Source organism: Hyperoodon ampullatus (genome assembly GCF_949752795.1).
Source record: "Hyperoodon ampullatus genome assembly, chromosome: 15".
NCBI classification, from domain to species: domain Eukaryota; kingdom Metazoa; phylum Chordata; class Mammalia; order Artiodactyla; family Ziphiidae; genus Hyperoodon; species Hyperoodon ampullatus.
Window position 1 is genome coordinate 12,648,065 of NC_136928.1, and position 24,195 is coordinate 12,672,259.

At 44.0% G+C, this 24,195-nt stretch overlaps 1 protein-coding gene across 2 annotated transcripts in view; it reads right to left on the reverse strand.

Annotated features, from left to right (window-relative positions):
• The window catches only part of TMEM87B (transmembrane protein 87B), a gene marked incomplete at both ends in the record, with an annotated part of 50,114 nt that overhangs the window by 20,341 nt on the left and 5,578 nt on the right, over window positions 1-24,195 (reverse strand). The window contains 9 exons of one of the 2 annotated variants that reach the window (XM_079720897.1): window positions 1,498-1,569; window positions 7,178-7,271; window positions 11,666-11,765; window positions 14,856-15,039; window positions 15,279-15,340; window positions 17,172-17,262; window positions 18,673-18,726; window positions 19,696-19,830; window positions 21,617-21,708. In XM_079720897.1, the coding sequence (XP_079577023.1) occupies window positions 1,498-1,569; window positions 7,178-7,271; window positions 11,666-11,765; window positions 14,856-15,039; window positions 15,279-15,340; window positions 17,172-17,262; window positions 18,673-18,726; window positions 19,696-19,830; window positions 21,617-21,708 (884 nt within the window). Of the gene's footprint in view, window positions 1-1,497; window positions 1,570-5,551; window positions 5,638-7,177; window positions 7,272-11,665; window positions 11,766-14,855; window positions 15,040-15,278; window positions 15,341-17,171; window positions 17,263-18,672; window positions 18,727-19,695; window positions 19,831-21,616; window positions 21,709-24,195 lie in introns of both variants that reach the window. The other variant, XM_079720896.1, reaches the window with a different exon arrangement.

Consider the following 24,195-nt stretch of genomic DNA (forward strand, 5'->3'; position numbering starts at 1 on the left):
TATACAGTTAAGATAAAAAACAAAATAAGAATCTTCTGCTACATTTCCAAAATTAGTACTGCTATATATAATTCCTATAATTTAAAACTAATAAAAACACAGAAAATGTTGCCTTATCCAATATTGTATAATCATGATACCAATTTCATCACAGATACTGTTTTACAGTATACCACTGTCTGAACTAAGTAAACAAACTTCAAGGAAAAAAAACATAAGCAAGAAGACCTATGATGTGCTCCTTCAATGCCAAGTTCTTGAAACAGAGAACAGAGCAGGACACACACTAAATGCCAAGTCCCCCTTAGGCCAGACACTCTTTACAGATCCCATCATGATGTGCCATTTGGCTTGTGCTTTTCTGTCTGTTTCTTTCTTATTTTGTTGTTTCTGGTCTATTCTCATTTTATCCTCCGAATGACCATAATTAAGAAGTTACATCATCTGCCAATTCCATTTTATAAATTTAAACTGAAATATGTCAAGTAACACAAATCTGGACTTAGGTAAAAAGAGACTTTATTGAAGAGATTATTGCAACAGGGAAAATGTTCCGACTATAAGGTCTGAGAGAGTCCCAGAGGTCAGGCAGGGAAGGGCTTTGCTTTTATAGGGAGGAGTAAACAGGTGTTGAGAGCGGCAGGTGTGAGAAGTGGGTGGCCTGACGGGACAGTTGCTCAGAGAATGACTTTCCTTGAAGTCTGCAGGTTTTCAGGAGGGGCCATGAAGGAGGGCTGCGGGTGGATGAAAGCTCGGGGACCCGGGGGAAGGAGAAGGCTTAGTTTGGTCCAGTCTGGTATTGTGTCCAGATTGGTCAGTGGGTACATAGGTCTGTGTCTGGCCTTGTCACAAGTAAACATGGGGGCACCTGGGCGTCTCATCGAAGTCTTATGGGGAAAGGCATCTGTTTGTATTGATAGTAAGCCTTTTCCCAGTACACGAAAGGGTGGAGGCTGCCTTAACCACGGCTGTTCCAGGAGCACAGGGCTCAGGTAAAGTGCGACACCGTCAGGTACGAAGAAGCAGAAAGAGGTTTGTCCACTGGCTCCTCAGCAGTGCAGCTGTGCTCAAGCCAGAGCTCTGTCAACGGGAGCTGCTTCCTCTGCAGCACCTGCCCAGCCCCGTTCAGGGACCACACTCTGAACATACATAGCAGAGTTGAGCAAAGGAATGGAAGTGGCACAGTTTGCACTGAGGCCTCCTATTTAAATTCCAAATACTTCATTCATCAAAAACTTCACTTTAGTACTAAAACTACCAAAGCTGCTTTTCAATCTTTCTAAATGACCAGTAAGTTGCAACAGAAGATCAATTTCTAAAATAGCACAATTCAACCAATTAGGCCTACCGTCAGAATTTACAGAAATGCAAATATGCTTTATTCAATAAACATGAATCAAGACCAAATACTTCTGAAGCAGTAATGAAAGCACACAGGCCCCATCATCCTGACAAGAGAATCACCTTGAACGTGCTGCTGCGCTAGGAAAAGGATATCCACCAGCACAAGCCAGAGTCAAGGAGAGACAGAGGGAGGCTGGCCAGAAGCACAAGATCTGAATCATTTGCCTGCAGCAAAACAGCAAAAAAATAAAACGAACAAGCGGGAGAAAAGAGGCAAAGGGCTGTGGCTTTTGGCATTTTCAGGCTATTTTTTCTATTAATGTAGAATTAGATTCTTACAGGAGGAGCTAGATTAGGTTCATCAAAGGTGACGGAAGCAGGGTCATTATCCCAGCACTCAATTCTATAAGGACGTAGTCCTGCTTCTTTGCTTGTCACTGGTAATCATTTAGGAAATCCACTACCTTTTTGTACAGAGAAAGCAGACTTTTCATCTCAGTGATGAAAATTACCAAACAGCAATCTAAAAGCAAATGTCAGAAATTCAGGTTGAAGCAGAAATGGATAATACTAAATTTCCTTTCTCTCACCATGAAATACTAACCAAGAGAACTTTAATTTCTGGATTTCTTTATGACTTTTACCTCAAACATGTTTATTAAAAACATTATTAATTAAGCAAGCTAAATCTTTCCCCTTATTTTCCTTCTCTCCCCATCCCAATCTGGCTCATTATGTGTTGGACCAAAGCCAATGCTGTCCATAAAGGTGGTAAGTTACCCTCATTCAAATCCAGATGGAATTAGAGCGTTTACAGCCACTTTCCTCTGGAATTTTCTGCCAAGTTGCATTACTATGTATTTTTCCCAATGAACAATATACCACCTTGTAGATGATTAAAAACAAGAATACTTTGAAATACATATCTGTAAATTACCAGGAGAAAAGATAATATAGATTTTTAAAATATAAAGTTTACAAGGCTCTAAGCATATACAAGTTTAGAAATAAGACAACTCTAAAATGAATAGATGTCTTAAGCTCATTTTCTAAACTCACAATGACAGAAGAGAAGACATGAAGATTAGAGACAGTAACGCTGAGCCCAGTAGCTAGTTCACCTCCCCTGCAATTCCACCTGTCCAGGTCCCAGGATGTTCGCACTGCCTGCCCCTTATCCTCAAGTCAGGTGAGAATCCCTAACAAGCGGTGAAGCTGGGGCTTCGGCAGAGCGGGCTCCACACTGGGGATGAGTACTCAGAGCTGGAACCCTGCTCACCTGCAGAACTGAGGAATGGACTTCACCTTTTTTTTTTTTTTTTTTTTGGCGGTGCGCGGGCCTCTCACTGTTATGGCCTCTCCCATTGCGGAGCATGGGCTCCGGAGGCGCAGGCTCAGCGGTCATGGCTCACGGGCCCAGCCGCCCTGTGGCATGTGGGATCTTCCCGGACCGGGGCACGAACCCGCGTCCCCTGCATCGGCAGGTGGACTCTCAACTGCGCCACCAGGGAAGCCCTGGCCTTCACCTTTTTAACAACTGAATGACTCTACATGTTTTTTTTTTAGTGTAGAAAATATGAAAAATTACACTAGAGTAAGATATTTTTATGACTCGGAAAAGATCAGATTTATATTACTATAATTTTACTCAGTAAACTTGGATTCTCAACTGGTAGCTCTCAACAGAAGTAGAATCCAGTTTTCAAGCAAGTTGGTCGAAACAACTCTTAAAATCAGGTATTATCCCTTTACTAGACACCCCTCGGACACTAGGGGCTATCTGGACATAATTTAGGAGGTCTGTAAATGCCTCACTGTGGGAAAAACTCCTGGTATGAATGAAGTGTGTGTTTATATATAATCTGTGAAGAGGCTCCACAGCTTTCATCAGATTTGCAAAGGCATCTCTGCTGCCAGAACCCAAACAAGGCTAAGAACCACTGCTTCCGAGAATAAAAATAAATTAAAAGATTTCTGTTGTGTTTTTAACTTGGAAGCATATCGAGAATTCACAAACAGGGAATTTAAAGAATAGATAAGACCGGGTTTAGGAAAACAACCCACAAGGAGCTCAGAAAATCCTACTAACAGTGTTACATCCGTTAGCGCACCTTCAGAAAGGGACAGCTTCCTGTAGAGAAGGGACACGGGCAATTTTAAGCCCTCCGGCCCTCCCTGTGAGAGACAAAGATGAGAACATGAAAAGAAACACAAGGAAAACAAAATCACATTTCATGTTAAAAGCTAAAAGACAGGGATTCCCTGGTGGCACAGTGGTTGAGAATCTGTCTGCTAATGCAGGGGACACGGGGTCGAGCTCTGGTCTGGGAGGATCCCACATGCCGCGGAGCAACTAGGCCCGTGAGCCACCAACTACTGAGCCTGCGCGTCTGGAGCCTGTGCTCTGCAACAAGAGAGTCCACGATAGTGAGAGGCCCGCGCATCGCGATGAAGAGTGGCCCCCGCTCGCCGCAACTAGAGAAAGCCCTCACACAGAAACGAAGACCCAACACAGCAAAAATTAATTAATTAATTAATTAATTAACTCCTACCCCCAACATCTTCTTTAAAAAAAAAAAAAAGCTAAAAGACAATTATCAAAGACAACAGAAACAAAAAGAACTGTGTAAAAATAAAAGCTTATGAGTTTCAAAGAGGACATGAATGTCAACGAAACAGATAAAAATAATGTTCTGGATCCGCAGAACCCTGCATTCTGCTCTGACCAGGTCGTAGTTTCTCTAGAATCCCTCCCATTTCCACGAATGCACTTTAGAGGGTCCTGCCTTGGAGAGGAAAACAGTGGAATTGCCCAGACTCCACTGGAGTCACTCAGTCAGGGAGGAGGAGCCTCAAGGATCGGTTAACACTGTCTCTGAAACTTCTCCTGCTGTGCTATGGCCTCTGGCCCAACACCTCCACCGAACCCACTCTCCTGCTGTCCGCCGTGACCCCTGGAATGACCCAGGCAGACAGGTGCGCCTCGGGAACTCATCTCTCTGCAGCGCTGGCCACTGCTGAGCGCCCCTCCTTACCAAAGCTTTCCCAGCCTCCACCCCAGGACGACTGCCTGGGTCTCCCACCTCCCTTCGCCCTGGACTTCCCTCCGTGCATGTTTCCGCCCCACGAGGCACTATCCTGGTTCCTCTCCACTTGCTGGTCTACCTGTTCTTCTTGGGTCGCTTCCGCGGCTGCGACCTTCTCCCACACAAAGCTGACTCCCACCTTCATCACCAGCTCTGACTCCTCTTGCTAAGCCAGGCTGGGACTTCCAACTCTCTTCTTCACACTAATGCCCCGGGCAGCTCAACGCTCACCCACTGTGGTCCCTTATCCATGTTTACCACCCTGAGAATGGCAACACTGGTCCAGCCACCTACCTGAGACGTGCACACCTTCCTGGGAGCCCTCTCTCCCTTTCCCCACCCACTTCTAGCCAGCCTGTCATCCGGAGCCCTTCTTCCATTTCCTCTGCCCCATTTCTAACCCTCACTATCCCTCCTTTGGCCCACTGCAAAGGACTCCTTACTAGACTTCCCAGCTCTAGACTCTCCTTTCCCAGGCATTTTTTTAAATGCCATCCTTGAGTTCTTTCTTCCAAGATTTCATCATGTCATTCACCTGTGCAGCCTCAACTCCTTGCTACTTTCCACCTTCTAAACTCTCGAGCATGTCATTCTATCCCTTCCTTCTGGTCCCACCTTCCATGATTCTCCGACACACGTTACCTACAGGCAAGCGACTCTGAGACATCATGCCACTGTCCCTATATTTTCATGCTTCCAACTGTTTGGTCCCCTTAAATCTCCCAGAATGCTTTCCCCTCAGTTCTTTTCCTAGTAAACCCCGGTTTGTCGGCTCAGTCTAAATTAAAATGTCACCATCTCCCTGAAATCTTTCCTGATTTTCACCCTGGAGCAAATTTCTCTTTCCTCTGTTTGCATAGCACCTCTCTAACATGGGAATTACTATTGCTATGTTACTCCTAGTTAAGTATTTGTCTTCCTTACCAGATCGCTCAATATGTGCCTTTAAGTTTGCTGAACTAATAGAAAAAATAAGGATATTTTTTGTTTGAGGAATCGTTACTTTTTCACCTTCAACTAAATTTCTATATTGAGGTAACAATAATGCATAAGTATATTTCTCTCTATTATTATTACAAACTAAAAATAATCTGATTTTAATGATACAACAATTTTAGGACACAGTAAAGGATATGAACCATACAAAAATGGAGTCAATAACGGCTAAAATAATGTCACCAAATACAACAGCTAAATGGTTAGAACCCTGAAAAATAAAAATAGGGAAAAAAATCTGAATGTAAACGTTTCATTGTATTATAATAATTATCATCTGATGAAGAAAAACAATTTATCTCATATCATCATTTTATAAAAGGCCACATAAAAGATGTTATTGCCTAACAGAATTGTGTTTGAGCACATGGAAGTTATCTGTTTTGGTGTCAACAAATATTTGTCATCAACTTGTCCCGTGATAACGTAAAAGTGTATTATAAAGTGGCAAATAAAACACAGCGCATCCCACCCGACTCAGGTCAACCATTTCAATCTCTGCCCTCTCCGCACCAAACCTGCAGCCACGGCTCCTAAAGAAACGGACTCCTCATCATCCCCACGCGTGTGAAAGGACACGCAAAAAGTAAAATAGGGAAAAGGAACTGTGTGGAAGGGTATAAACAAACCATAGGTTGGATGCGTACTCAAGAGCTGACGGAGAATCATATTTAAAACGGTCACATCTAAGATGCTGACTGTGTAAAATTTTAAAGAAATACAATGCAATCTATCCGTGGGATGTTTATCCTTTCCCTTTTCTTCCTAGCAAAGATTATTTTTCTGTGAATTATACATGTAAATGCAAAGTTCTTCATTATTATGTAAAAGTAAAAATAAATGCACCTTTCAAGGAGCAGGTGTATCTAACCCATAATGCAGATGTGTCAAAGACACCAGAAGAAGAGTAAAGCTTTTAACATTATTGGACAAATGTCCTGCTTTAAGGGTCAGATCAACCTACATGAAGTAGACGTATGTGGCAATATACAGATTATTCACTCTGTGCACAGTGATCTGACTTAAAACATCTAATCCAAAAGACGTTTTGAGTAAAAATTACAAGGTTCTCTGAATCAAGTAAAAATATAATAAGCTTCTTAATCACTCAGTCGTCAGCCATATTATTAAGGAAAACCGAGAGCTAGAAACGTAGGGGTCTTCACAGATACAAATATTCACTCTTCTCTAGAGTAAAGCATTGCTGCCCATGTTGCTAGAGCCGTTTCTCCCCAGAACACTACCTCCTCCTGGTTTTTCCAAGCGTGGAGTCTGCTGAATCCCCCAAATTCTGAGCCCACAAGAGTCAGGGAAAACTTACAACCAAAGGAGACTTTAAAAAGCGATGACACATAATATCTGTATGCACACAAGGTAAAATTAACTTGCTCTTCACTTACACGTTTAAACCAAGGGTTAAGGAAGAAATGAATGTGTTCCGACTGCATAATGATAAAGATGAATGTTCTTCATAAAGAACAACCACGAACGTTTTTGAGATGGAGCTAATTCCTAGGATGACGTCAGGTGGTGCCTTCATAAACACGTCATTTAAAAAAGTGCTCTCTTTAGCCTTATACTTTCAGGATGTATTGAAAAAGGGAAAGAGTCCACAGGGGGGAATATAAACTCAAATTGGGCCTTTATCACAAATTTCCTATCTTTAAAAATTCATCTCAGGAGATAGAAAGTAAAATCATATTTCACAGCAACAACAACAAAAAGTGCAAGTGGAATGATGTAGTTTTTACCCCAATGACTCTTGTCACGCCTTCAGTAGCCGCAAAGATAAAGTAAAGAATCCCCAGTCCGATGACCCGGTGCATGACTGTTCCTAGACGAGGCCTGGTACAAGGAGGAAAACAGAAAAAAGAGAAAGAAAAAGCAAGGTGAGTAAAACGTATCTGACTACAGTTAACTGGCCCCATTTCCAACACTGGGGATGTCACTATCCAAACACGTCAGTCCCTTCCCGCCTCGGAGGTACTCTGTTTTGGGAAACAGCATTGTTTCCTGGGAAGAAGGCAGAAACAGGCTCAGGGAAATCTGGCCCCCTTCTCTAGGACTTGAAGCTGTACTGATGCCTATGAAGCAACATTTTTGAGGCCAGAGGATCTTGCTGCTGAAATCCAAGCAATATGATTAACATAAACCAGGTACTATGTCTATAGAATGGACGAGAAGAGTGATGAAACCTAGAAAGTAAGTGCCAACTTCTGTCACTGGCAGAAATAATCATTTAATTCTTTCACTAACAGAAATTGTAAAGTGTTCTGAGATGTGTCTTGTCAGCGATAATCCACTGATTCTATGACTAGGGCAGAGAAAGAGCAGGATGTCAGGAGATCGAATCCCACTGCCTTCCTCTCTCAATACTCCCAAATGACAGTCCGAACAGACTTCAGTTTTCATTCTTCGAATTGAAAAGAATTAAAATAACAGTTTTGATTCTTTGAAAGTATAAATGAGTTGAGAACATGCAAAGATGATGATTTTTGCAATTAGTCATTTGAAAATAGAACTGAAATTTCGAGAACTCCCTGGTGGTCCACTGGTTAGGACGTGGCGCTTTCACTGCCGTGGGCCCAAGTTCAATCCCTGGTTGGGGAACTAAGGTCCCTCAGGCCGCACAGCGTGGCCAAAAAAAAAGAAAAAAAAGAACTGAAATTTCATGACACTTGCAAGTCAGAATTTAATGTGAATACGTTTTAACTCAAAAACCCTCTTTTCAGAGTAATTAGAAGAAAAAACTGGTTTTGAAAAAAAAATACTTATGATAGTCATTTTAAAACAAATCTAAGTAAAAACTGAACTAATACCCATAGCTCACATTTCAGACAATTTATCTAACTTAGTTAATCTAAATTCTGGTTCACTATAGCCAGCTTACGGGAACCCTGCAACAGCCAGAACTGTTACTGCGCTCGCTTTGTAAGGGTTGAACACAAGTTGACAGTGAAGGGATTCAGTCAAAAAGGGCTGAGCCCTCACGCACCAGCTCAATCTTCTATCCCTTTCTCAGCCACCACCCTCTGCACCCTGGCACCTGACGCTCATAGCTCCAACTGTGAGCTGCCACTGGGACCCAGAGGGTTTTGTGTTCTATATACTGTACTAAGGCCAAAAAACAAAAGAAAGCAAAACAAACGAAAAGAAGGTTTCCTCGCTACAGTCCTGGTAACTGCACCAGTCCGGAGCTCAGAAGCACATGTGCGTGCATTAGTGCACGCTTACTGAGTGCACGCTGTGCACCGCCCAGTGCACTGGGGCCTCGGGATACAGGACACAATACAGGGAAGTCACACACAAGTGGGGGGAAGAGACAACAAATGCTAAGAAACACATCAAAAGGGACGAGGGGCTAGAGCGATGGAGGATGGGCACTGATTAGGGTCCCAAAGGGCCATCCTCCCTGGGGGGTGATGGTGAGGCAGAGAATTAAAGGAAGTGAGGGAGCAAACCACGCCTGGGATCCAGAGGAGAAGCTGACAAGCAGAGGCCTTTCCTGCACTGTGAGTCAAGTGTCTGCTGTGTTTTGTTTTGTTTTGTTTTGTTTCGGCACTTGGGTCTCTCACTGCTGTGGCCTCTCCCATTGCGGAGCACAGGCTCCGGACGCGCAGGCTCAGCAGCCATGGCTCACGGGCCCAGCCGCTCCGCGGCATGTGGGATCCTCCCGGACCGGGGCAGGAACCCGTGTCCCCTGCATCGGCAGGCGGACTCTCAACCACTACGCCACCAGGGAAGCCTTGCTGTGTTTAAGGCACAGTGAGGGTAAGAAAACCAGCAGGAGGGAGCAGCGTGTCTGGAGGGAGAGTGGCAGGAGATGAGGTCAGCCATCGGAGAAGCCACAAGATGGAATCTGGGTTTCACTGAGTGAAATGAGCAGGAAAGTAATGAAACTGGAGTTACATTTTAAGAGAATCATCTTGGCTGCTGCTGTGTTTGAAAAGACTGACAGGAGACCAGGGCAGAAGCGGGGAAACCAGTTTGGAGGCTACTGGAGTGTAGTCTCGGCAGGAGAAGGTGGTGGCCTGGACCAGGGTGGTGGCTGTGGAGGGGCGGGACGGGCTCATTCTCGACACGTTTCATCAGTCAGAGCCACAGAACTGGATAGAAAGCCTTGGGGATGCCGGTCACTAGAGCAGAGGTCTGGGGCCTGAGCCCAGGGCCCCCCAACACTGGAGCTTGGGAAGACGAGGGGGCTCCGGCACAGGAGACCCTGAAGGAGCCTCCATGACCGGGCACCTGCACAGGGGCTGAGCGGGGCCCTGCGATTTGGCAAGGAGAGGTCAAGGTGACCTTGACAGGAGCAGTCTCAGTGGAGGAATGGGGCCAAACCTCACAAGGACAGAAAATGAGGGAAGTGGAAGCGGCCAGGCACAGACAACACATCTGAAAGATGCTGCTGCACACAGGGGAAAAGCAATGAAGGAGAAGCAGAGGAGGGGGCCATCTGGGTTCAAGGGAGGGTTTGCTTCTGAAGATGACAGAAGTAACGGTGTGCTGATGGGAATGGCCCACCGGAGAGGGAAATTGACGCTATCAGAGAAAACGGGACAGACTGCTGGAACAGCTTCTTTAACAGAGGAGGTAACAGGACCCAGGGCACCAGGGCAGGGCGGGGCTTAACCACACACAGGGATGGTCCACGCCTTACAGGAGCAGAACATGCTGCGTGTGGTCCAGAGGTGGGGAGGATGACACAGACCTGATGGCCGCAATTCCCTCCTGATGGCTTCTAATTCCTCAGTGAGAAAAGAGCCAAGATCAGCTACGATGGAGGAGGGTAGGGAGGTGTGAGGAGAGAGAAGGGGTAAATGGTCTTCTGCAGAGTGAAGAGTCAGAACACAAATGGCAAGGGGATGGAGAACTGCCAGCAGCACTCAGGGCGCCCCTCAAGTTCAGGGTCATGAAGTGAACTGAGCCAGGCAGTGGGGTGGGGTGTTCTTCTCAGGCCGACTCTGCAGCCCCAGCTGAGCCTGCGCAGATGGAGAGCTGGATTTATCAAGGGAGGCTGACAAAGGAAAAGGCGGAGGGCCTCAGGGGTGGCAGGGGTGATCAGTGCCCTGCTGGACCGTGGAAGGCGGTGGGATCAATAGGCCGGAGGCCACACCAGGGACCAAGAGTGCCTACAGCTGACATATTAGAGAAAGTAAACAGGAAAAAGGGGAGGCTGAAGAGTGGATTGCTTAAATGTGCCACCATGGAGCGGGTGCAGTTATACACAACAATAAATAAATAATAATCAAGTCTAGAAAATGGCCAGGGGACTCAGGAGTTGAGGGGAGGTGACAGGTAAGAGCGGCAGAGGTGAGGAGGTGAGGTCAGGTTTCTTAAAGGGTCCTCAAACGGATACTGAAATCACAGGGAATCCTGACAACGAAGTGCTGAGGAGAAAGACAATAAAGCAAGTGCTCGGAGCGGTGAGGGATGAGGGGAAACCTGGCAGCTGACAAGGCCTGCAATCAGAAGATGCAGCTGTGGTCCAGTGTGAGGACTTGAGTTTCTGGGAATCACAGGGTCTTAGGGAACAGGCTCTTCCATGTTCATGCCCAGGGACTCAAAGGTAAGAGGGAGAAAAGATCTGCTTGAGAGGGTCCCGAAAGTGGGTCCTCAGGCGACTGCCAGGTTTCAGCCAGAAATTCCACTGAACCTGGTGTTTAATCAGAGCACTCTCTCTTACAATATCGCATACACAATCATGACCCCTAAGTATGCTGTCTAGGAAACAGAAAATGGTCTGAACTTCGAGAATCATTTAAAATTTTCTATTATCCTTATAGTTGATTATTCATCTAACTATAAAGTTACTGGAATTCAAATTCAGGATCTTTATTTGAGAAAAGAATAAAATAGCCAGTGCATGGAAATCTTTTAAAAACACCTCCTTGGGCTTCCCTGCTGGCGCAGTAGTTGAGAGTCCACCTGCCGATGCAGGGGACACGGGTTCGTGCCCCGGTCCGAGAAGATCCCACATGCCGCGGAGCGGCTGGGCCCGTGAGCCATGGCTCCTGAGCCTGCGCATCCGGAGCCTGTGCTCCACAACAGGAGAGGCCACAGCAGTGAGAGGCCCGCGTACCGCAAAAAAAAACACCAAAAAACAAAACACGCCCTTGCAGGTATTTCCCTCAGGGATTTGTGTTAGGATACTGAGAGGTGTCGGGTCACAGGGGTCATGGCGGGGATGGATGGGATCACAGGATGGGGACGCAGTGTCTTTTCTGGGCCCCGGTACTTACTTCACAATGCCGTATCCCAAGCTCACGATGATCACCAGAAGGCGAGCCAGCGTCCTCTTAATCGCAGATATCAACTCCGCGAAGATCAGTAAACTCTGGGCTGAGGGAAGGAAGGAAAATCATTTGCTCTGGGTCCATCTGGACGCCTGCCGCCAAGAGTCTAAATGTGTACTGTGTCCAGTTACGTCCTGACCTCAGACGAATTAGCCACGTTTAAGTTAAAGGTCATCTAATCCCAGTGATGTTTGAAACCTCAATGAAGGGGATTCTGATGGGCTCTACTGGGCACAGCTTTCTCACGTCCACTGGAAATCTGTCTCCCCGAGCTCCCCTCTGCTCTTATTCTTCTCCTTGAGGCTACAAAGCATTGTAGCCCTTTCCTGTCCTGTAAATATCTGAAAACCATAACGCCCTCCAGAGCTCTCTTTTCTCCAGGTTGCCCTCATCACTTATTCATTCACGCTCCTACCGTGTGGCTATCACAGTGAAAGACACACCATGTTCCCTGCCCTCGTGAAGCCTGTACTCTGGTCGGGACAAGTAAATGGACAGAGCTCAGCAAGTGCTGGAGGTAATGCTGTATCTCCCAGGACTGTGATGAAAGCGACCTCATCCACACGGGGCAGGAAAATCTTCTCATAGGAAGTGACAGCTACACCAGGGTTTGAAGGCTGAGTAGGAGTGAACCGTCTGGAGGAGGGAAAGGCGAAAGCAAAGGAAATGGCACGTGCAAAGGCATGGAGGGCAAGAGAGACAAAGCAAAATATGCTGCAAGAAGTGGAAGTTCGGCATGTCTGCAGCAGAGCGTGTAACGAGGGAGGTCAAGCAAAGAGGCTGGGGCAGAGGCGGGGCCCAATCACCTCAGTTTTAGGCTAGGTCATGAGTCAGGGCTTGTTGCTAAGGGCAGAGGGAAGTCAATGATAGTAAACAAGGGAGTGAAAAAGGAACTGGTAAACTACAGCCATAGGCCAAATCTGGCCCTACATCTGTTTTGTAAATGAAGTTTTATTGGAACACAGCCATGCCCATTTGTTGTCTGTGGCAGCTTTCATGCTCCAATGGCAGTAGTTGAGAAGTTGCAACACAGACTACATGGCTCGCAAAGCCAAAAATATTCACTGTGTAGACTTTGCAGGAAAAGCTTGCTGACCCTTGGAATAAAGTAGACAGCTTTATTTTATCAAGATTGCTCTACTTAATGGCTTGGAGAGGAATAGACTGTAGGTGAGGAAAACGCTCAGGAGTCTATTCCAGAATTTAGCCAAGAGATGATGAGAGTGCTGGCGGTAAAGATGGAGAGGAGAAAGCCATTCAGAAACTAGTTGTGAATCCACCTAATATGCCTGTTTTCAGTTCATGTTTCTCTGCCTTCTCTAGAAGAAACCACAAGAGACCTTGCCCAATACCTTGAAGAAGTGCAGATATACTGAATTTATTACATTTGCCTAACTGCCAATCTAGAAGCACAAAACAAAGAAGTCAATTGACACGACCTATTCTTTTTTTTTTTTTTGCAGTACGCAGGCCTCTCACTGCTGTGGCCTCTCCCGCTGTGGAGCACAGGCTCAGCGGCCATGGCTCACGGGCCCAGCCGCTCCACAGCATGTGGGATCTTCCCGGACCGGGGCACGAACCCGCGTCCCCTGCATCAGCAGGCGGACTCTCAACCACTGCGCCACCAGGGAAGCCCCCGACACGACCTATTCTTAACGTATCCTTGCTGGGTCCTAACAATCACTAAATCATCATTGCTTGATGTTTCTGAAGTCTATCCTTCCAGGACCAATGCTAAGCAAGACAGCCTGGGTTACAGAATTTAGGCTTGGGAAAATCAGAAACAACATCAGCCCAGGCCCCATGTGGCACCTCTCCTCTCCACAGGACTCCTCAAAGACTAGGACAGCAGTCTGGGGTTTCTCTTCCAAGGGCCTTCTGGTGTCATCTCAGAGGGCTTGAAGGCCCTGAGGAAGACAGATGGTCTTTCCTTCTCTTCATGGATCTCAGGCTTTGGCTGCCCCTCACCCAAGTTCACGCCACCCTCTTCTGGACAGAGAGCCCCACCACTGGCAGCAAAGGAGCTGACCCGCCTTCTCTGACATTCAAGAACGCTTTAACCCCCAGTCCTACGCAGCAGCTCTGTCCTTCCTTCCTTATCTGGTTTAGGGCAGGCACACACACATACACAGGCACACACGTCACTAAAATTTCTTATAGGGTAATGATACCTCTAACATGCCTCCCTGGATGTTTGTCTTTTCTTTATTGCCTTGTACATGTCTTTTTAAACTTTTTATTTTGGGAAATTACAAACATTCTCCAACACAGAGAAAGCGATATATTGAACTCCCATGTACCCATCACTCAGCTTCCATAACTATCAACATTATGCTAAATTTGTCTCATCTATTTTCCAACTCACCCTCTTTTTTTCCCGGAGTATTTTAAAATAAGGAGCAGGTACAACTACACCCTTTGAAAATCTGTACCGCGATCATTTGTAACTGAGCACTCAGAAGCACATTCCTGAGGGCTTTCTACCCTTCTGAGCTATCTCTCTTTTGAAGGTTCAGCGACGGAATTAATTGTACCTTTACTTCTCTGGCCCTTTTGAACTCTACCTTCTAGAAGTCTGGGGCACCCGTCTGAGGATGCCCCACTATATGCCCTGCCTGCTTGCCACATTCCACTGTGTAAGCTGGGATGGTATCTCCCCCAGTCACACGAAGTTCTTTGTAAAAAGGGTGCAGTCACCATCCATCCTGGCACTACTAATTTTACTCCCTGTGGCCAAATTTTCTTTTCTTCTTTGGAGGGGAAAGGAGAAGAAAGAGGAAGGGGAAAAAAAAACAGAGAAATAGGTTAAAAGGATTGGCATCACCCGATGTCCCCAGTCCAGAACTTCGTGTTGTTTAAAGCCAGTCACGGGTACCTTAGGAAACAGGAATTTTCTTTTCCCCAGAAGGGAAATAAGGGAAAGTCAGCAAGAAGAAAACAAAATGAAGACAACACACATGCTAGCCTGGATCAGAGTCCTACTCTGATATTCTCTTCTTGGCTTCCCTCCTCTTCATCTATATGGTTGTTCCCAAACCAATGTATGAAGGTGGGGCGGGGAGTCCCCACAGCTCTGCTCACAAATGCTAGGAGACCCTTGGGTCATACCATATTCACGGACACAGTCACCACTTACTTGATAACCCAGTGCTGTTGATGTTTTGGTATTCAGCATAAAAAACTGCTTTTTCAAGCATTCCCAGGAAAATAACAGCTGCAATCCAGAACTGGATTCTTAATATATCTTTCCAATAGCAGGCAGACCACATCAGCCAGAGTACGCCATATAAGATATAAACGATACACATCACCATGTAGAACTGTGAGAGGAGAAGCAATTTTAGTCAGTTAAGCCTTTTGATCATTTGAAAATTGACATTTCTACATTCAAGTTTGCAATCCTTTATTTTCCAGTCACCATGGAACCAGAAATAGAGGGTATGTCAAAGTGTTAGCTACTAAGGAATTACCACCACTGAGCTCTTAAAATGTTTAAATGTTCCAATTAGGATACAAAACTCATTTTTAAAAAAAGGAAGAAATGATGAGAGATACTCACAATCATCAGAGGCCAATCTGATGCAGAGATATATCCATGAGGCCCCATCATAGAAAGAGAAACTGGTGAAGGCAGGGTGGGGATAAAGAAATTAAGGCATTAAAATTAACAACCAGTTTTCCTTAAGTTTTTCAATGTAAGCTCATATTAAGACTCCAAGAATACAAACCAAGTTAAATGCTGAATTTTTACCTTTGATTATGTAACTGTATGAAGATATCTTTACGTATTTGTATACATGCTCTTGTAAAGTGTGGGCCAGGTCAGACCTTATGCAGACAGCAAAGTAGTCCTGGTCTGAGATTGGCCCTGGCTGAGTCCCTGACCTAGCTGAGGACTTTGTCTTTCTTAATGTAACTTGGATAAATTACTGAACTCCAGGGACTTCCCTGGTGGTCCAGCAGTTACGACTCCGAGCTCCCAATGCAGGGGGCCTGGGTTCCATCCCTGGTCAGGGAACTAGATCCCGCATGCCACAAGTAAGATCTCACACGCTGCAACTAACGATCCCGCACGGTGCAACGAAGATCCTGCATGCGGCAACCTGGCACAGCCAAATTAATTAGTTGATTAATTTAAAATATTTTTAAAAAATTTACTGAACTCCAGAATCTAGTTTGGTTTGTTGTCCAAGAGCAATAGCAAACAGAGCGCCGAATACAGGGCAAGACTTGCAAGGCTTAGCAACTGCGCCCGTTACTAACCAGCAGAAGCTTAAAGCTGCCTGCTGGCGTCAGAGGAAAAGACGCCACACCTGGGAAGGCAGGGCGCACAGGCTGGGGCGCAGGATGGCAGCAAGGCCCCTCTGTTCCCTGTGTGGCACGCTCTGGGCCCATTACAGCACCTCCGGGAGGAAGGCCTGCTTCACACTCTCCAGAGCAGCCCCCCCACCAGCTTCCCCGTGGAAGACCAGCTCTGGGCCTCCCCTGCGGCCATGCCTGACTCACCTCCCTGCTTTCTCCCTCCTCTCTGGACTGGGTGCCCCTCAGAGACAGAGCCTGGCTTCACTTCTGTGTCCCAGTGGGTGAATCAGGGCAGTCTGCAAATCCCCAGGATCCTCACATGCTGCTTGGCTATTGTCAGCCCAGCAGATACCTAGTCTAGACGATGACCGCTAAAGCAATTCCAGGATCCACGGAAGCATTCGCTCCCTTGAAAACCGCCTAATGTGAGCCCGCTCTCACACTGGGCACCAGGAACTACGGTTTCATGAGGCAAAGAGCATCTACCTTACAGGCAGGCAGGGGAGCTCACAGACCACAGAAGCCACAGTTGCCAGACAAGCTACTTCTACTCCTAGGCTACAAACAGATTCTTTTTTCTTAAACTTTTTAAAGAACAAACATTTTAAACCCCTGATGATGGCCATTTTCAAGAAACAGAATATAATCCACCTCGAGTACGATTAAGGTGTCACCTACCCATTTCTACATGTTAAAAAAAAATTTTTTTAATCTGGAAGGATGGAGAATTTTGTATCCATCTATGAAGTTTAAAACTTTTTAAATTAATCTTTTTTTTTAATTCACCCTTTTATTTTATTTATTTTTTCTTGGCCACACTGTGCAGCTTGTGGGATTCTAGTTCCCCGACCAGGGATTGAACCCTGGCCCTCGGCAGCCGAAGCACAGAGTCCCAACCACTGGTCCACCAGGGAACTCCCAAAATTTATCTTAATTTAAAATTTCCATTCCGTTAAAAAATATATATATTAGAGTTAAGATAAGCATAAAGTTCTAAGTACCCCAAATAAACAGATTATTCATTTTTGTGATTAACAGAAAATCATTTTTGAATAATGTGTTTTAAAAGAGAATGTAGATTTGGGTTAATGACAAAAATACAGAATACAGTAAAAGCAGACAATAAAACATGCATACTGTTTAACTATACCATTCAAATTCCAGCTTGCATCTGTTTTTTCTGTTTTAATAGAAACAATAAAGATATGAAACCCATCTCTCTGTGTTTTGGCTACAACATCCTGAAACAGAAAAAAAAATCCTTCATGTTATTTTTTTTAATTGCTATATAAGATATAGCTAAACAATTGTCCACCATATTTTAAAACAACTTTTAAGAACTGAATTGGGTTACTTTAAAAAAAAAAACACAGATAAAAGGAATGGTGGGCTGTGGAAGGACAGCGGGTAGTGGAAGGATTTCCTCCATTTTTTTTTTTTTTTTTACCACCATCCTCCCAGACCCAAAGGGATGGAGGAGGAAAAAAGCCTTTTCCACTTGCCAATGTTTTCTACTTTTTATATTTCTACAGGTTTTCCCCCTAATGTTACCATTCTATGTTTTATTTAATACTACCTTTCAAATAGTTTTTCTAATATCCTAGTATAATCAATCATTCAGTTATTTATTTATTTATTTATTTTTACTTTTTGGCCACGCCCTGCGGCATGTGGAATCTTAGTTTCCTGACCAGGGACTGAACCCACACCGTCTGCACTGGAAGCACGGAGTCTTAACCACTGGACCAACCAGGGAAGTCCCAAGCATTCAGTTTTTAAGTGTGTGTTTTTTTTAATTGAACTGGGGGAGAAAGATGTCCGATAATATTGCTGGAAATGACTCAGATTCGGTGCATAGGCTAAAGTATTTAAATTCCTAAGGCACTCTGTTGCTGGCAGTCCCACTGAGGCCTGAAACTGCCCACTGGGACTGCCTGTGAACCTTGCAGTGCCCCCAGGTAGCTGGACCAAGCTTTTCACACTCTTCCTTCCTGAGTATTTCCTATCCTTCCCTCTCATTTCCTACTCCTCCACCTGTGACAGTTTGTGCAAAGCAAAGAGTTGGTCCAGCCACTGCAGAGTGAACGCCCTTCCACTATCAGACTACTCTGTAAGATGGTTGGAGAAAACAGTATAAAAGCAGAAGAGTCCCAGTCTAAAGGCAAACATCAAGCTCTTCTAAATCCACTTTCAGTCCTTACACTCAACTCCTTGTAATCCTCTCAACCTCTTAGTCTTCTGACTTTGAGTAATTTCCCCAAATTCCAAATTTCCCCTCCCCCTCGTGCTACATCATGATTTCTATCTATTTCTTTACTTCCTTAATGACGATACAGATCAGCCCACTGCTGTGCGGTCTCAGGTATTTGGCAGCGGAATTTTATTTTTTAAAATAAAGAAAGACTCCATAGAAGTTACTGTTAAATCACACCTTTAAAGAGATTTTTAAACAAAGATAGAACCAAGTATGTACAAAATTCACACAGACATATGTAAGGAGATATACTGTTTTAAATAATGCTTCTTTTTTCTTTCCTAATTCTACTAACCCTACTTTAGATCACTCTCTGAGTATCTGTCCATCAAAAGATTCTGCTCAGTCTTACTCTAACTTGTATGTATTTGATTTAAAGGCAAATAAAATGACTTACCGTTGACCCTTCCTGGTTTGAAACATTACCAGTATTTGTTATTAGTTCTTTATTCTGGAAAAATGAAATAAAATTATTTCATTTTATATTGGTACATTTCCATAAGGAAAAATAGTTTTAACAATTAAGAAAAAAAAATGTGTTGTGAAAAAAGTAAAGATTAAAGCTGAACACCAGAGAACAAATCTCACTGTATCCCAAACATGTGTAACAAAATCCTACTTTTGAAAAATTACTTCCTTAATCAGAGCAGTGGTTACCGTTGGCAGGGAGGGTAGTAGGAACTCAAAGGGAGCTCGAGGTGCTCAAATGCCCTGTTCCTGATCGGGATTCACATGGGTGGGTTCAGGTTGTGAAAATTCATCAAGCCCTACACTGCTGATATGCAAGCTTTGCTGTAAATTTATGTATATTTATTATACCTTGACACAAATTTTTAAAACAACCCTTTAACGTTTTTATTAAAGACATTTTCATTTCAGAATTTACAGGACAAAAAAATCAGTTAAAATGACCCACAGCCTCACTACCCAGAGAGGACTGCTGTTCACATTTTAGAATCTAGTCTTCTAGGCTAGGAGGAGAAAGTGCACAAAGGAGAGTGTTCAAGTGTGTTAAATGCTGGTTAAGTCAAGTACACTGACAGACCTTCAGTAGGAGTAACAGACCTAGGGATCTAACGACATGGAGGTCACTGGTGACCTTGACTAGAGCTGTTCTGATGGGATGATGGGGGCAAAGCCCTGACTGGGGTGGGCAGAAGAGAGACGAGGGATGGAGTGACGGCACATCATGAAAGGATGATGAAAGGATCCTCTTTCAAGGATGCTGCTGCAAAAGGCACAAAGAAATGGAACAATGGTTCCACTTTTTATGTACCGCCACACACACAAAAGAACTAAACCTAATAATTGACATATTAAGCACCTTCCTTTATCAAAATACTGATAAAACAGAAGTTGGTACTTGCATTCACTGGGAGAAACATCAATTCTATGTCAGCATCGCAAGACAGGTACTCACATTCAATGAGGGAAACACCTGTAAATCACTGTCGCAATCTAAGTTTTCAGTTTTTGTTGTCCAACATTCGCTGTTCTTGAAATAATGACCACAGAAGTCTTCACCGACACTAAGTTCATGTTTCTGGGACAGCTCCTATGCAAAGTAAGGTTCTATGTCATCATTTATTTCCACTTAATATCTAAATAATCCCAAAAAGTTATTCAGCTTGGAACACTTGAAACATGCAATAGAACAAAATACAAAAAAAGAAAAAGTTTTGAATATAATTTTCAGCACAATTGAGGTAATCATAACATTTTAGCCATTCTGATGTGCTCAGATACAGTAATACATAATATAAGCATTCTCTTACAGTCATAAAAGTGATTAAGATGCTACTACAAGGAAATGGTTCACAGAGAAATACAAAATACTTTGTCCTGGGGCTTCTTCCATTTTACTCCAGGTATAAAAGATTTTACAGAGAAAAAGCAGCATTTAATTACAAGGAAAGATAAACCAAACACTTAGTAACATAAAGCAAAGACGGCAAGCCCAACTGAGTGCAGGGGGAACACTCATTTACACATCGACTAACAACGGGGCTCCTAGATGGATGAATAAAACCGCGCTCCTAATGGCAACTCCCAGGCATGAAGAAGAGGTTAAGAGGCTTCCATTGGCCAAATATGGGACAATTTGAGCAAAATACATAAAAACAGTAATAGATTATAACCCACCCAACAAAGTGAAAATCAGTGAGTCCATATTGATAACTGATTGACTGACAGATGGATAAGAGAGAGAAAAAGAGTGCAACCTCATAGTCGAATGCTAATAAATGTAGAAGAAAACATGGAATTAGAAAATCATTGTTTAGCAATCATCACAGTGGTAACTGTGCTTTGATTCAGGCAAGAATCAAAGAATGTTAAAACAAGGACTGATGAAGAAACAGGATATTTACACATAAATACAAAAGTATTTCTTCACAAATTATTGTTAACAACAAGGAGAAAAGTAGTAGCTTTACAGTGGAGAAACTTCCTTAACTGATCAAAGTTAACATCACCAAAAATGGGACAAAACAGTATATTTTCTGGTATGCCTGCCAAAAATATAACCTGAATTTCATCACGAGGAAACCTGAGAAATATTCAAATTGAGGGACATTTTGTAAAAATAAATGGCTTGTACACCTCAAATACATCAATGTCATGTCAGGAACCACCCTCAACACCTCCACCCCCCCAAAAAAACCCTGCAGAAATACAAGGTGATCCTGGATTGGATCCTGTACCAGAAAAAGAAAAGAAAAGAAAAAAGCTGCTAAAAAGGATGTTGTTGGGACACTGGCAAAGTTTGAACATGGTTTATGAGCTATTATATCAATTAGCATTGTATCACTGTTACATTTCGTAAATCTGATCTCTGTACTGTGTAATCTAAGGGAATATCTTTGTTCTTAGGAAATACACATTGACCTAACCCGGTCTCTTTTTCCTCTCTCACACTCTCCCCCTCCTTTTCCCTCCTCACCTCTTTCTGAGGTCTACTTATACTCACTAAATCTACTCATACTCACTGAAGCTCTAGGTTCCCTATTACTAATTTTTTGAATGAAGTGAAACTTTTACATTTCTTCTTTAAGTTGAGTTGGTTTTCATTTGTGCGTGACCCACAGTCCCCTTAGCAATGGTTTCCACAACTCTGATTTAAATATTTACTAACATTTTTCATAAGATACAAGGAAACTAAAAGATCTGTATTCTCAGAAAGCATATACTTTGATATAATTGAGGCATTTATTACCCCTAAGTCCCAAAATCTGTGGCACTTCTCTATTTCTGGCCTCCTCACTTGATAAGCTAATAAATCTTTAAACTCCTAACTTTTCCTTCACAGCTTTAGACACATTTAAAATTTGTGTTTTACTTACTTCCAGGTTAGAATATTCATTGTGACAGGTATGATGTTCCAAAAGCCACACTATGGTAAACTTCACAGGCCCAGAGCAACTGAATGACTTAACTGTTTAGAGAAAGAAAGTCTCATTTTACAACAATAATATATATACTCTAATATAAACTTAAGGTTTCAAGAATGCAATTTAAAATAGACTACTTTGGACTTCCCTGTGGCGCAGTGGTTAAGAATCTGCCTGCCAAGGCAGGGGACACGGGTTTGAGCCCTGGTCCAGGAAGATCCCACATGCTGTGGAGCAACTAAGCCCATGCACCACAACTACTGAGCCCACGTGCCACAACTACTGAAGCCCGCGCGCCTAGAGCCCGTGCTCCACAACCAGAGAAGCCACCGCAATGAGAAGCCAGCGCACCGCAACAAAGAGTAGCCCCTGCTCGCCGCAACTAGAGAAAGCCCGCGTGCAGCAACGAAGGCCCAACGCAGTCAAAAATAAATAAATAAATGTTCCTTAAAAAATTAAATACATAAAATAGACAACTTTAAGGAAACAATGAGTAAAGTATTACCTAATTTCTCCAAAACGTCACTGAAAATGAGACAGATAAATTCCTTAAATTGAATTATTATGGTTAACCAAGGCTGAGGCTGGTAGAGTTTCTGGGGCAGAGTACACAAGAGGCAGGAACTACAGAGAGGAAGGGTCAGTGAAATCTGCACACAGCTCCTTGGTCTCTGGCTGCATAACAGCGTGCCCGTGCATAGGGACAAGATGAAAAATTCTCAGAGTTCACATGGGGATGGGAACTAGCCAGAGTCTGCACTAGCCAGAGCAGAAAGGCCTCATTAAACACACCCAGCGTTTGGGAGAGACGCAGAAGAGTCACACCTTAAAAGTGGTGCTAGGGCTTCCCTGGTGGCGCAGTGGTTGAGAGTCCGCCTGCCGATGTAGGGGACACAGGTTCGTGCCCCGGTCCGGGAAGATCCCACATGCCGCGGAGCGGCTGGGCCCGTGAGCCATGGCCACTGAGCCTGCGCATCCGGAGCCTGTGCGCCGCAGCGGGAGAGGCCACAACAGTGAGAGGCCCACGTACCACAAAAAAAAAAAAAAAAAAAGTGGTGCTAAGTTAGTTCTAGAGTAAAGGCTACTCCTGATCCCTCCTAAAAGAAATTAAAAAGAAAATTGGAAAGGATCGAACTGACCCCAAAGAAACTTAACTGTCTGCCAGAACAAAGTGGTTCACGGAATACAACATTCTAGTACTCAAGAATGTAAAATTCACGATATCCACTATCCAAACAAAAATACTAGATATACAAAGTGGGAAAAGTTGACTCATAATCATGACATGAATCAGTCAATTTGACAACGATGTGCACTGTTCTATGTGTCTATTGCAGTTCCACAGTGTTAGGATTACCGTAGCTTCATGTTAAGTTCTGAAATCCGAGAGTAAAAGCCCTCCCACTTCGTTCTTTTTTTAAATTGTTTTGGCTATTCTAGGTCCTCTGTATTTGCATATAAGTTTCAGAGACAGCTAGCCAGTTTCTATATAAGTCTGCTTGGATTTTGATTGGGATTAATTGAATTTATAGGTCAATCTGGGGAGAATTGCCAGTATAATGTTAAGTTATAGATTTATCATAGATGCCCTTTATCAGGTTGAGGACATTTCCTTCTATTTCTAGTTTTCTGAGAGTTTCCATCATGGATAGGTACTGATTTTTTTCAAATGCTTTTTTGTATATATTGAGATGATTATATGATGTATTTCTTTTATTCTGCTAATATGGTGAATTACACTGAGAGATTTTCACCAGTGGCTCCACATGACTGTATGCTGAATGGAGTAGCTAAGAGGGGTCACCTTAGCTTTCCTTAGGGAAAGCAAGGCACCTGATCCACCAAACAGCATGGACACATACCCAAGGGACCAATGCTTAACTTTGTAGGCACTAAAATTTGGCTCTGGGACTTCCCTGGTAGCGCAGTGGTTAAGAACCCACCTGCCAATGCAGGGGACACAGTTCTGAGCCCTGGTCTGGGAAGATCCCACATGCCGTGGAGCAACTGAGCCCATACGCCACAACTGCGGAGCCTGCGCTCTAAAGCCCACGCGCCACAACTACTGAGCCCATGTGCCACAATTACTGAAGCCCGCATGCCTAGAGCCCGTGCTCCGCAACAAGAGAAGCCACCGTAATAAGAAGCCCGCGCACCGCAACGAAGAGTAGCCCTCGCTCGCCACAACTAGAGAAAGCCCGCGCGCAGCAACGAAGACCCAACGCAGCCAAAAATAAATAAATAAATAATTTTATTTTTTTAAAAAGTCATTCCTAACAAATATTTTTTTAAAAAAATAATAATAAAATAAAATTTGGCTCTGTGAGAACTCAGAGACTCAGTTTTATCTTTCACACCACGGATGTAGGTGTGTAAAACAGAATGCCCAATTACTCACTTAAACAGTAACTATAAAGTAGATGATGAGAAGGCTGCTTGGTGAATATGGCAGCAGAACAAGGAGGCTCAGATGGGCACTTCATCCACCCCCGCCAGCCACAATGTTAGAGCTGCAGTCATAGTTACAGAAA